Genomic DNA, 13,921 nt, shown 5'->3' with positions numbered 1-13,921 from the left:
ACTTGCTGAGAAAAAATTCTTTCTGCTGCGATTTAGCCAAACAGCTGAATACAATTTGAAGCCATCCTTTGTTTTTTTAACAAGGCAAGGTTGTTTTCCAAGACCTCAAATAGGTCATGTGAGTGTCAACGCTACCATACTGACTCAGAAGGTGGACCAGATCCTAGGTCTGGAGATGGAGTGGTGAGAGGACCTGCACCAGCAGGTGAAGACCACAGGTCCACCGGTGAGATCCATTCATCAGGTGTGGTGTTTTGAAGTCCTGATGTTTATGACAAAAGTTATGTGCATACTACTAAAAGTAAATTGCAGAACATTACAAATAATCATACATGAACCAAAAATGTCAACAACTACAATTATTGTTATTCGTCGTTATGCTAAGTATTTTTACCACATTTAGAAGTAGTAGCTGTTGTTGCTGCTGCTGCTTCTGCTGTTGTAGGAATGGTGATGAAAACATGGAATGAAGCTCTGCTGCCCCTCATGCCGCTGCTCCCAGGGCTGCAGATTTGCTAGTTCTGTGCAGACTGTAGACCTCTGCTGTGAAGCTGTAACTCAAGAGACTTTCAGTGCTCTGCCACTGGCAGAAACAAAGTTTGACTCAAGACAGAACAACAATTCTATGAATTTGAAGGTGGAGGGTAGGATGTTTCTGGGGTGCAGTTGAAGGGGAAGAAGCACACATCCCTTAATGAACGAGTGGAAGTCTATGGTGAATGGCAGGGTTTGGCCATGAAGCAAATCAGATTTGGATTTTACAGCTGGTCACTCAGTGAAACTGACACACCTGCAAAGCTGGAAATGGAGAACAAATAAGTGTGTTCCAGCGGCAGACAGGAGTGTCTTCTAAAAACACACCTGCTGCCTTACCCAGAACTTCTCCCTACAGCTCAAGCAGGCATTCTAGTGTAGAAAACCACAATGTGACTTCACCACGTTCTGGCTGGTACAGCATCTTTTTCTCCATTCTTTTATTTTCCCCTTCCCCATTCCATTATTGCACATAAAAATCTGGGGTAGGCACACAAGCACACTGCTGTTTTTGCTTGCTAAATGACATGTTGTTGAGCATCCAAATGAGATGGGGCAGAATAATACTGGTCCTGTGAAGACTCTCTCCACCAGTGGCCACCACTCAGCCCTTATCTCTGTATTTCAGGACTTAAACAACAAAAACCATAATACTCTTGCATAGATGATTTAATGAGTTAATTTTAATGTTTTTTAATATAGAATTGAAAAACCAAAACAATTTCATAACTTTTCTTCTACATAGTTGTTACACATAGGGCAAATCTGTTCATACATAGGACTAAATGACACTTGAAAGAAAAGAATGAATCTAAAATACTTTTCCCTTCAAATCCAGTGTCTGATGGTTTAAATATGCATCTTATGTAAATTGAAAAAAAATATATATATATATAAATTAAAATGTAAAGTTTAACTCACCACCCAGTATATCAGTTGGACCAAAAATGAGGAAAAAGAGGCATCTGTCTGCAGAAAGTTCTAAATTCTCCTGGGAGCCCCAGACCACTTGTACCTCCCAAGGGGACCCCGTCCTTGACCTGTTGCCACTGGCAGTGCATCCTGGTGAGGTTTCCAAGTCTTGACCCAGGAGGCACAGGGAGGGTAGAAGGTTGTCTGCCTCAGAGCCAGGCCAACATCCCTGATCCAGAGGGTGATGCCATTCTAGAGAAATTAAAAATGTTCTTGGGGGTTGATCCATAGGTGAGCTGGGCACCCCTGTGCTCATGGGAGCTGGAGCAGGCAGGAGCCCCACCCTCCTGGGTGCGGCTGTCACGGCTGCAGACCCAGGCATCTCTGCACTCTCGAGGGCCCAAGAAGGTCCCCACACCCCCACTGGCTTGGAAGTGCTTGTTCCAAGCTGTCTGACTTCTCACTGTCGGCAGCTCCAAGCACAGAGAAAAGCTGAGTCTGAGCCCATGCACACTCGCAACTGGCTGGGTGTGTGCACACTTGGGGCAGTGCTGACACGCCAGCGACCTGCCACCTCGGCCCCTTCCAGACTTTGGGCACCAACGAACATGGGAGGGAGGCCTAGGGGGGCTGAGGGCAGCTTGGCACCCTTGGCACAAACAGCCTGGGCACCATGAATGACAGCCAGAGTCAGACAGGTTCCTGGGTGGAAGGGTATGGGTCCCTAGTGAAGCCCCACTTTCCCACTGGGGAGGGCCTGAAGTCTGGGGTCCAGCTGCCAGTCCCACAGACTAAAGTGGTAGCTGGTGGTGGTTTTTCCGAGCCCACCCATAGCCACCCATGGACCAATCGGCATGAACTTTCTCCCCTCTGAAGCATGTAAAAGCTGGGCCTCAGACTCAGCAAGACTCAAGGAGATGATGGGATGACCAGCTGCAGAGAGGAGCTACCCAACCAGGGTCTCCTCTCTGCTAAAAGCCGAACACTTATTGGTACACCCTGGCTGTGGAAAGAAGCTACCCACTGCAAATCTTGTCTGCGCTGTTTTGTCACTCAGTAAAACTCATCCACTCATCCAAACCTCGCTTACTCTCCACTTGTCTGCATACCTCATTCTTCCTGGTCCAGGATAAGAACTTGGGACCTGCCAAATGATGGGGCTAAAAGAGCTGTAACACAAGTAAGGCTGGAACACAGCATTGCTGGCCATATTGCAGGTGACAAGAAGAGAAGAGAGAAGGAGAGAAGAACTGTGACCCTTCAGGGAACCCAGATATAAGAGCTCCCCAGACCAAGGTTGTGATACCCTCATTAGGGCTCTGCAGTTCCTGCTGCTTAGACTGCGGGGTCCAGCTGTGGACTTACAGGGAGCCAGCGCCACACCAGCACCTGGAGCTGCCCATCCCCCTGCAGCCCGTGTGCCTGCATGTGCACTGGCTGGACTCTGTGCTCGCTCACTCACACACCCCTTGCTGCCCCTCTTGCCCTTGGCAGGCGTGGGATCCACGCTGGTAGCACAAGCTGAGCACAGCCTGGCAGGCCAGGCGGGCCCAACGGGCCTGAGCAAAACCTGGGCAAAGGCACCACTGGACACAGAGGTTTCTGGCTGGCCAAGCAATACCCCAAGGACTCCATAACAATATAGTACTTTTATTTTCCATCTTTTTATGAGCATCCGTAATGTTTTCCTGGATGGCTCTTCTACTTTATGTTCCTACCAACAGTGGATGAGAGTTCCCTTTTCTCCACATTCTCAACAACACTTATCATTCGTCTTTTTGATAAGAGCCATTCTAACAAGCCTGAGGCAATATCATTGACACTACTTTTCTCTTATCTCAATTAAGTGGCTCAAATATTATATGTTTTGCCTGTAAGTGGGCTCAAAGTCTCCCACTGAAAAATATTTCTATTGCATAAGCCAAATTTCAAACTACTCATCAGAACCAACAGAGCAGTGCGCTGTGTGAGATGACATGGGGTGGAGACAGCAGTCAGAAAGCAGTAAACATAATGCAGCAAAGGAGGAGGAGGGCTGGGATGCACGTGAGCTGGCAGTGAAACTGAGGGACAGGAATAAGCCCCACTCGTGCAGTGTGGGAAGAGGTGGCCTCTCTCCATGCGCAGAAGCAATGCCATATCTTCACCCGGAAGATACAATCTCTTACCTAGAGATACAGTCTCACTCCAACAGGACCATTTATTCTTCAGGTAATTGAGCATAGTTCAAGGCAGTATGAGCAGCATGTCACTGGTAGATGTGGCTTTCCCCAGCAGGCCATCTCGCATGTTCCATCTGAGTTAGAAATTTCTCTCTCATATTCTGCATGTAGTATTTGTTATTGACATCTGACTTTGACATACCACCTTTAAAACACAATCCTGAATCATGAACCTGGATGGGCAGGCCACATTCTAGGTCTAAAAGGTACATCTGAAGGACATTTTTCAATTTGCCACAGGCTTGACATACTTCAACTTTCCTGAAATCCATGTGGACCTCAGGGCACTAGTGAAACAGTGTGAACGGCCTGGCACAGATTTTGTATTCCTTCTCATGCTTTTATTTGGTCATTCAGATACATGAGTTCTCTGTGAAATGTGTCTGGCACAAAATGGGAAAGTCCCTCCCAGCTCTTGTTGTGGGCCTTAGAACCCAGAGAGGTTACCATCTTGAGATTATGAGAACTTCTGCTTGAGAGCTCTTGAGGTGGGAGAGAAGACTGCCATGATCCCATCAGGCCCAGCCATGCAAAGAAAAAGAATTGGTATTTTACCTACCAGACTGAATCAGGCCCAGCCATGCAAAGAAAAAGAATTGGTATTTTACCTACCAGACTGAATCAGGCCCAGCCATGCAAAGAAAAAGAATTCATATTTTACCCACCAAACTGAATCAGGCCCAGCCAGGAAATACCCTTGTTCATTAACCTAAGATTTGGGACTTTGATTACATCAGCCTCATCCCCTCAAGGTGGCAGCTAATTTAGCATTTGATTGGATAAATGGGAGAGGATGTCCCATCTAAAATAGACAGCACCAGGCCTAGAGAGATTCTCTAGTGAATTCTACCAAACATTTATTTTATAATTGACAAATAATAATTCTAAACATATATTATGTGGTCCAATGTAATGTTTTGATATGTTTACCTTGTGGAATGATTAAGCCGAGCTGATTAGCAAATTCATCATCTCCAATATTTATAATTTTTTATGGTGAAAACATTTTAAATCTAGTCATTTGGCAATTTTGAAAGATACAATGCAATATTGTTTATTACAGGCATCACTTTGTCTAATAGATTAAGCTTAATCTTTTTGTCCAGAGTGGTAGAATCGTATCTTAAATTCATTAGTTTGAATTTTTAGCCAAAAATATTTATGTAAAGGGCCATGTCCAGTTCTATAATATTTATCAGATACAGTCCATAGTTGAAGAGAAATACATATAACAGCAATAGTTCATTCTCTCTGAAGCCCAACCAATAATGCCTAGAGTCAGAAGTTTTGAAGACAAAGTCGTAGTTTTACTGAACAAAGGGAATAAAACAATGCTAACAGTTATTCTATTTTATTTTTTGAGATAGGGTCTCATTTTGCTACCCAGGTTGGAGTACAGTGGTACAATCATAGTGATCCTGTGACCTCAGCTTCCCAAATAGCTAGCACTACAGGGACATGTGACCATGCCCAGCTATTTTTTGAGAAATTTTTGTAGAGACAGGGTTTTCTATCTTGCCCAGGTTGATCTCAAATTCCTGGCTTCAAGTGACCTTCCCACCTTAACCTCCCAAAATGCTAGGATTACATGCATAAACATTTATATTTAAATTGCTACAGGCACACAGACTTGTGAGAATCTAGTGGAGTGTCTATAATATTTACTAAATTTTATGATTCTTCTGCAAGAATACTGAAATGAATAACCTTGAAATCCAGTTTCTTCATTAATGTCTTCATAAATCAATAACTCTCAAAAAATAATTTGTTAAAAACAGCATATTTTCTGACTAAAAGAAATAAAGCAAATTGAGCAGTTAGATATCAGTGTAGTAAACTGCGTAAAAGGATCATACTTTAGCATTATTTATAATAGTGAAACTGAAGAGGTCTAAATTTCTTCAGAGAAGGAACAGTAAAACAAATTGTAGTCCACTTTTTCTTTGGAATACTTTTAAGACATTAGTCATAGTAAATTAGAATTATGTACACTCATATGGAAAAATGTCAGTGACACACAGTTTGAGAAACAGAAAATTTAAAAATGTTGCAGTATAATGTAATTTGTTAAAAAAAACTTTATGTATATAATTTACGAATTCATTTTAAAAACCCAGAAGAATAGACACCAACCTTTTAACAATAGTTTCTTCTAAGAAGGGAGTGAGTTTGGAGAGAAGCGTATGAAAGAGGAAACTTTTGGTTTATAAAGAGCTGTATGACTTGTCATCTTATTTATTCATTTTTTTACGGTATGTATTTCTTTTATACTTACAGACAGAAGAAAAATGACTACTGTTTGGTAACAGGGTAGCAGTATTATCTTTATTAACGTTTATATTTGGGAAACAGGAACCTGTTAAGAGAAAGTCCAGAGAAAATATTAAGACAAATCATTCCTGCAAAAGGTGAGAGGATTATTTAGGGTTATTTTTTCATAATAACAAATCTTTCAGGTGAGGAAACATCAGGAACAAACAGGCACTCCAGCAGATACTACCATCAGTGAGCCGAGCGGAGCAGAGCACAGACACACATCTAAGCAGAACACACTAAACTGGAAGAAGCACCAGGCTCTTCCTGGTGATGATGGTGATGACAATAATTACCAGTACATGGTAACATTCAAATAGAACTGGCAGTGGTGACGACAATAATCAAGATTCATTTAGCACCTATCATGTGCCAGGCCCTCTTTCAAGCATTTTACACATTGAATTCATTCTACCACGTACAACATTCTCACCTTTATCTATTAAAAAGGTCCTGCAGGGCTGGGCATGGCGACGCATGCTTGTCACCACAGCACTTTGGGAGGCCGAGGTGGGAGGGTGACTTAAGCCCAGGAATTCAAGACCAGCCTGGGCAACATGGTGAGACCCCATCTTCACAAAAAATTAGCTGGGCATGGTGGTGCGCACCTGTAGTCCCAGCTACTCGGGAGGCTGAGGTGGGAGGATCGTCTGAACCTGGGACTTCGAGGCTGCAGTGAGCTGTGATTGTGCCACTGCACTGTAGCCTTGGCCACAGAGCAAGACCCCATCTCTTAAAGAAAAAAAAAAAAAAAAGGTTCTGCAGCTTCTAAGTGGCTGCCTGAGCCCAGGTGTGGAGACCAGGGGACCCGACGCACATGTGCTGAGCAGCCCCCACCTCCCCTCCATGTCTGTTCTCCCTGGTCCTTGATCTACCTTTGTCCACCCAGGCCCCATGTGGGATGCCCCCACACTGGCCTTATCCTCAGGCACCTTGCAGGTGGCCACCACCTGACTGATGTGACAGGCGGACAGCATAGATGAGGGGCACACAGCAAGGGCAGGTCAACTCATAGCCCATGGGTGTACTCATGTGAGCCTCAAATGGGCCCCTGGCTTTAAATCTTCAACCCTCCCAAGACACGCAGGAGATGTATACAGCTCTCAGCTACACCATGCAGGCAAGAGTACTCAGCAAGGGGAGGTGCGGTGAGTCAGCTATGGTGGACCAATGGTGCAATGTGAGGGCCTGATGGTGGACCCTTGCCACAAGCAAAAGACCTTTGTTATCCACTCCGCAAGGCTGGCCACTCAGGGACTCGGCTTGTTCTGGGCTGAGTGGGACAAAGGGTCCCTGTCAGTGCCCAGAGACAGCTCACGAGAACGAGAACTGAGAAAGGGAAGAGATGGTGGTTGAGAGGTGGACGGCTGCCAATTTACACAGCATGGGAATGGAACAGCAACAAACACCAGTAGAAAGTCAGTCTCTTCCCAGCAACTATCCCTAAGAAAAGTAGTGATCGGCAGGAAAAGGAAGGGAAAAGTAGAATGGATTATAAATTAACTGTAGAAGAGAAAAAATCCCAAAAGTAAATTATCAATGAGTTTGAAGCAGGTAAAATGTAGATGCATTTTGCCTGCTGTTTCTGAGTAATTTTACAGCTTTGTGTAATAGAAGCTGCTTTCCCTGCAGAACCAGGGCATCCTCGGTCATCCTCAGCGTTGTTAGGTGATGACGGCTAACAGTTCTGGTTCATTCTCTGCCTGGGTGGTACCCAGATACTGCCAAGCTTCCGTGTGCTAGGATCCTGCTGTCCAGCTGCCTCAAAATGCAGCACACTCTCCTGAAGTCGCTGCCGGCCTTTCAAAGGCTGAGGGTGATCACGCAGGAGGTCCTGCTCCTTCAACTGGAACCCCTTACCATAGGAAGCTGATTGTAGGGAACCAGCCCTCACACCCGACCCGTGGTACCCCGAGTTTGGTGGTGACAAAGGAATGAGAAAAAGATTAAGAATCAAAGTGGGACCAGGGGACCATCACTTGTAATGCAGGCAGTGAAGGCCCTGAGCTCTGGTTTCCACAATATTTATTGAACACAATCACTTGTATCTGTAGTGCAGGTGGCAGGGTGAATCAGAGAAAGGGAGGCCGTGCATCAAACATAAGATCGATAGCAGTGGCAGTTTATGTGAGTTTCTCAAGAACTAAAAGCGTATGCCCATCAGTAGACAGTGCAGCTGGTGGGAGGGTCTTAGCAAGGAGCCTACAGGCCTGGTTACATTTCAGTGCTTCAAGGGAGTGTGATGTCCTTGGGCACTGTGTTTAGAATATCAGAGCTTAGGTCACTCTGTTCCTGGGGACATGCTGGTAATAGAGAGGCCTTCCTCCCCAGAGGCCTCCTGTGGCTTCCGCAGTTTATTGTTCCCGATTTCTTTCATACATTACTTATAACCAGTTTACGTAGGCTCACTGTAAACCCTTCTCCACTGCTGCTGCCCCCAACACTGATGTGAGGTCATCATAGTCAGAAAGCCAGGGGTGAGTCTCAGCACCCCGCTTTGCCATCTCCTCCAACTCTGCAGCTCTGCAGCTGACTTGGCCTGTTCAGACTCCTTGTCAAGGGCAGTTATGTTTACTGGTCTCATGGACAGTCAACCAGGCATCTGAGTTACCCTCAGAATTAGCCAATTTGGGGTCATCCACTTTGGCCACGTGCTGCAGACCCTCCTCCGGATGATATTCATCATCCAGAGATCAGTGACTGCTGTTCCCTCGTGCTGTCCCAGCCACAGCTTCTCCTCTGATTGCTCCAAATATTCCTCAGCCCAGCGGGTAGGGGAAACAGCCAAGGGGTCTGTCACTTCAGACATGAATTACTGGGACTGGTCTCGTTATAATTCCGAGTTACATCCACAGCATCTCCAGCTGCAAGACACTGCTGGGCCCAGTTCTCAGAGAAGACCAAGGCGGCCATACCAGGGGCTGTCTGCGGAGCCTGGAGGAAATTTGACTGTTCAGTCTGCTGCATCTCAGCCAGAAGCTCATCCATCTTGGTCCAAGGGACACAAAAACAAGGGGTGCGTTGTGTCCTGCAGGAATCTGCCCACCAGCTTATCTTCAGAAGCACTCCCAAAGGTTTGGAGACTGCCTCAAGGCTGGGGCTCCGGGGGGCCAGGGGCCGGGCTGAGTCCCTCTTGCTGGGGTGGGGGGTGTTTTCTCTTTTTACCGTATTTAATGATATTAATTATGCTCAGTATTTCAGTTCACTAATCTCAACAGCTCAGACTAATTTAATGTTTAACCAATATGTTGTACATTAAGTAAATTGTTTTTCCAACTGTTTATATTTGGCTTTTCTCAAATATGGCTTGTCAAGCTTGTAGTCTTTTGTTCTTTCAACATTATTTTTATTCCCTATTTTTCTCATTGTGCTGACTGAAACATTTAAAAAAACAAGTCCTATAACTGTGTGTAACATAAGTTTTAATTTTCTTATGGGACGTATTACATATCAGACATCTGCAGTCAGTTTAGCTCTTTGTTTTTTAAATTTCCTTTATGGCAAGCTGGGAAACACAGATGGATTTCGCAACTGTGATCACCCGTATCTAAGAGGAGCACTTACTTCTCAGTCGATTGTTTTTCTGAATGGTTTCTTTGGTTTGCTTCTCTAGCTGGAAAATTCTATTTTACTTTCACTTTCAACTCCATACAGTATTTAAAGAGTCTTGTAACTTTCGGAGAATTTTATCTTTCTACATTTAAAATGTGCAGAATCTATAGTATTTTCCAACAAGCACAAATGTCAACAGTGTACACATGAAATATATTTTACACAATTTTTTTAACAGACAAGAAATCTCACTATTTAGAACACATCCTTTCCTCAAGATACTGTAAAGTAATAATAATTTGTAGGGTGTAACTTTAATACTAGAAAACTGATTGTACATTTTGCAGAAATTTCTGAAATAAATGTACTCTGCTTCGGAGAACAGTACCTACGTATCACCAAAATTACTGTTTTCCTATACCGCTGAGAAAACATTGGCAGATTTACCTGAATTCAAATTTTTGGCTTCAATCACCATGCTTTCTCAGCACTTCCCTGAATCCATGAAAAAAATCTGAGTCTTCCATTTGAACCACAGATTAATTTTTAAAATTTCAATGGAGTTTTCATGTGGTCAGACAGTACTTGCTGGTTACATTTTAGACGATAATTTCGATTGTAATTTACGATGTTCAGAAAATATGACCTGCTGGGTTTCTGCAGTAATAAATTCAATGATATTTTAGGCCTAAAACTTTACCACTTAAAATATTATATCTGATATTTGAAAATAATGGGCATCCTTTGTTTACTGGCAAAAATAGCTGCCATTTATTCCTATGCCTAATTAGCATAATTTTCCAACAAAGTTATTATTTATGTTCATTTAGTTCTTGGACACCAAAAAGGTAATTTCCATAATGAGCTTAATGTTACCTAATATGAATGAAAATGTGACAGAGGCTAGGAGATGGTGTGAATGAAGAGAGGGGAAATGTTCTTCAAAGTGTGCCAAGTTTGAATTAGAAGAAATAAGATTTAATGATCAATTGCATAGAATGGAGACTACAATAAATAATGTGTATTTCAAAGTTGCCATAAAGACTATTTTCAATGTTTTTACCACAAAAATTATATGCGAGGTGATAACACTAACTTGATTTAATCATTTTACAACATATATATCAAAATATTACATTTTAGACAGATATATACAGCTATTTTCAATTAAAAATATAATTTTTTAAAATTCAATTTTTCTTTTTCAATGAATCTTTGATTCTTCACTTCTCTTAGGTATTAAGCATACAAATGTTTAATGGCTTAGAATAGTACCTAACACATTGCATGTGCCAAATACTATTTCGTTCAAATTATCTTTTTTCACAGCATTCTTCAAATACAAGATTATTCTGTATATCTTGTTAAAATTTATTTTTCCATCTTATCCAAATATTGATAAAAATAGGAGGTAGGGCATTTGCCCGCTTCATACATTCCAAAATCAAAGGGCAGTTTTACTAATTATTTTTATATTCAGTAACTCATTTGTCTCACACAGTAAACACAAATATTATGTAACAGAACTATATTAATATTCTTCATCCTAAAAATAGAGAAAATTTTGAGTTGATTCGAGTACAGGACTAGAATAATTTTTCGAGTGTCTAGAATAATTTTTCATGACATACTATGAAAAAATATTAATAGGGATGGATTACAAAAGTGAAGAAACATTCTATGAATTGTTTCATTATTTATGTAAAATAAATACATTTATATCCCTATAACAAAAAAATCAAACATTTTTAGAATAGCTGTTATAAACTGCTTAAGTTGTAAATTTAATGAACTTTTTTATTGAGACGCAGTCTCGCTCTGTTGCCTAGGCTGGAGTACAGTGCCATGGTCTTAGCTCACTGCAACCTCCGCCTCCCGGGTTCAAGCAATTCTTCTGCCTCAGCCTCCCGAGTAGCTAGGATTACAGGCATGTGCCACCATACCCAGCTAATTTTTTGTATTTTAGTAGACACAGGGTTTCACCATGTGGGCCAGACTGGACTCAAACTCCTGACCTCATGATCCACCTGCCTTGATGTCCCAAAATGCTGGGATTACAGGCATGAGCCATCGCGCCCAGCCAATTTCATAAACATTTAATGAAAAATATCAATTTTCTCACAAAAACTTCAAGCAGTATTAGAGGTAACATTTCTTAATTCATCTGTTAGCCAGTATTACCATAATACCAAAATGAGGCAAAATAATCACGAGATGACTAAGAAACATCCTAAATCTAGACACAGAAATTCTCAGAAATATTTAAAAAATACAAAAACATATAAAAATGATTACATACCATGACTAAATATTTTCACAATGCAAAATTGATTCAATATTACACAATACTAGTTGAACTAAAAATGTGGTAATTTAAATAGAAGTCTGACAAATTCAACACCTATGAATGATAGAACAGCAAGAAAACTATTAGAAGAAAACTTTTGAGGTCTGCTTAAAGGCATCTATGAAAAACGAAAATCAGCCAGGTACAGTGGCTTACACCTGTAACCCAGAACTTGGGAGGCCAAGGTGGAAAGACTGCATAAAGCCAGGAGTTCAAGACCATTCTGGACAACATAGGGAGACCCCCATCTTCACAAAAAATTTAGAAAAAAAATTATCTGGGCATGGTGGTGCATGCTTGTCCCAGCTACTCAGTTGGCTGAGGTGGATCACTTGAGCTTAAGAGGTTGAGGCTGCAGTGAGCCAAGAAGAAAAACCCCACACCAAAAGCTAATAGACTTAATGGTGAATGACTGGCAGCTTTATCTCTAAGTTTGAAAACAGGACGAGAATTTCTACTTTGACCACTATTCACCATTGTACTGGAAGGATCAGCCAGAAAGTTATACTAGAAAAATCAATAAAATGCAACAGATTAGAAAAGATTAGTCTTTTATTGCCATAATCTTGTATTTTTTTTTTTTGAGATGGAGTTTCACTCTTGTTGCCCATGCTGGAGTGCAATGGCGTGATCTCAGCTCACTGCAGCCTCTGCCTCCTGAGTTCAAGTGATTCTCCTACTTCAGGCTGAGTAGCTGGGATCACAGGCATGTGCCACCACACCTGGTTAATTTTGTGTGTGTGTATTTTTAGTAGAGATGAGGTTTCACTATATTGGCCAGGCTGATCTTGGAACTTCTGACCTTGTGATGTGCCCACTTCGGCTCCCAAAGTGTTGGGATTACGGACATGAGACTCTGCACCTGGTCCCTTTTTTTTTCTTTTTTGAGACAGTCTTGCTCTGTCACCCAGGCTGGAGTGCAATGGCATGATCTCAGCTCACTGCAACCTCCACCTCCCAAGTTCAAGCGATTCTCCTACCTCAGCCTCCCAAGTAGCTGGGATTACAGGCACATGCCACGATGTCCAGCTAATTTTTTGGATTTTTACCAGAGATGGGGTTTCATCAGGTTGGTCAGGCTACTCTCGAACTCCTGACTTCACGATCCGCCCACCTTGGCCTCCCAAAGTGCTGGAATTACAGGAACGAAATGTTGTATTTTAAAGGTGTAAGAAATTCATTAAAAACCTATTGAGGCCAGGTGTGGTGGCTCTAACCTGTAATCTCAGCACTGAGGGAGGCCAAGGAGGGCAGATCACGAGGTCAGGAGTTCAAGACCAGTCTGGCCAACACAGTGAAACCCTATGTCTACTAAAGATACAAAAAATTAGCCGAGTGTGGTGTTATCTGCCTGTAATCCCAGCTACTTGGGAGGCTGAGGCAGGAGAATCGTGTGAACCGAGAAGGCAGACATTACAGTGAGCTAAGATTGCACTATTGCACTCCAGCCCGGGTGGAAGTGTTGAGACTCCATCTCAAAAACACAAAACAAAACAAAACAAAACAAAACAAAACAAAACAAAACAAAACAAAACAAACAACCTACTTGAGCTAATAAAGAAGTTCATCGATGCCACAAGATCAACATACAAGGTTGGATAATACTTTTATATTATAGCAATAAACAAAAGAATTACATTAAAATTTCACTAACAGTATCATAGAAAACAATTATAAATTTAACAAAATAAATGCACATACTATACACTGAAAATTTTTAAATGCTGAAAAAAATCAAAGAGCTGAATAAACTGAGATAATATCCAATATTCAAAGATAACAGTACTAAATATGAAGATCAAAATACCCAACAAATTTATCTACAGATTCAATGCAAATTCCAACGTAGCTTTTAATATAAATTGACAAGCTCTTTCTAAAATCTATATAAACATGCTAAGTAAATCAAACTCACAAGAATTCTGAAAAATAAGGCCGGGCGCGGTGGCTCAAGCCTGTAATCCCAGCACTTTGGGAGGCCGAGGCGGGTGGATCACGAGGTCAAGAGATCGAGACCATCCTGGTCAACATGGTGAAACCC

At 42.1% G+C, this 13,921-nt stretch overlaps 1 protein-coding gene and 1 pseudogene across 1 annotated transcript in view; both read right to left on the bottom strand.

Moving 5' to 3' along the window:
• ZNF124 (zinc finger protein 124) overlaps positions 1–3,940 on the bottom strand; it is a 36,018-nt gene extending 32,078 nt beyond the window's left edge. The window contains exon 1 of the mRNA XM_017531971.2: positions 3,811–3,940. Coding sequence (XP_017387460.2) covers positions 3,811–3,940 — 130 coding nt within the window. The remainder of the gene's footprint in view (positions 1–3,810) is intronic.
• A 2,756-nt stretch (positions 3,941–6,696) lies between these two features.
• Positions 6,697–10,011, bottom strand: LOC108306867 (annotated as a pseudogene).
• Between the last annotated feature and the right edge of the window lie 3,910 nt (positions 10,012–13,921).

This window comes from Cebus imitator, unplaced genomic scaffold, assembly GCF_001604975.1.
Source record: "Cebus imitator isolate Cc_AM_T3 unplaced genomic scaffold, Cebus_imitator-1.0 Scaffold75, whole genome shotgun sequence".
In the NCBI taxonomy this organism is placed as follows: Eukaryota; Metazoa; Chordata; class Mammalia; order Primates; family Cebidae; genus Cebus; species Cebus imitator.
The sequence above is the reverse complement of the archived record's forward strand: the minus strand, read 5'-3'. Positions and strand labels throughout refer to the sequence as shown.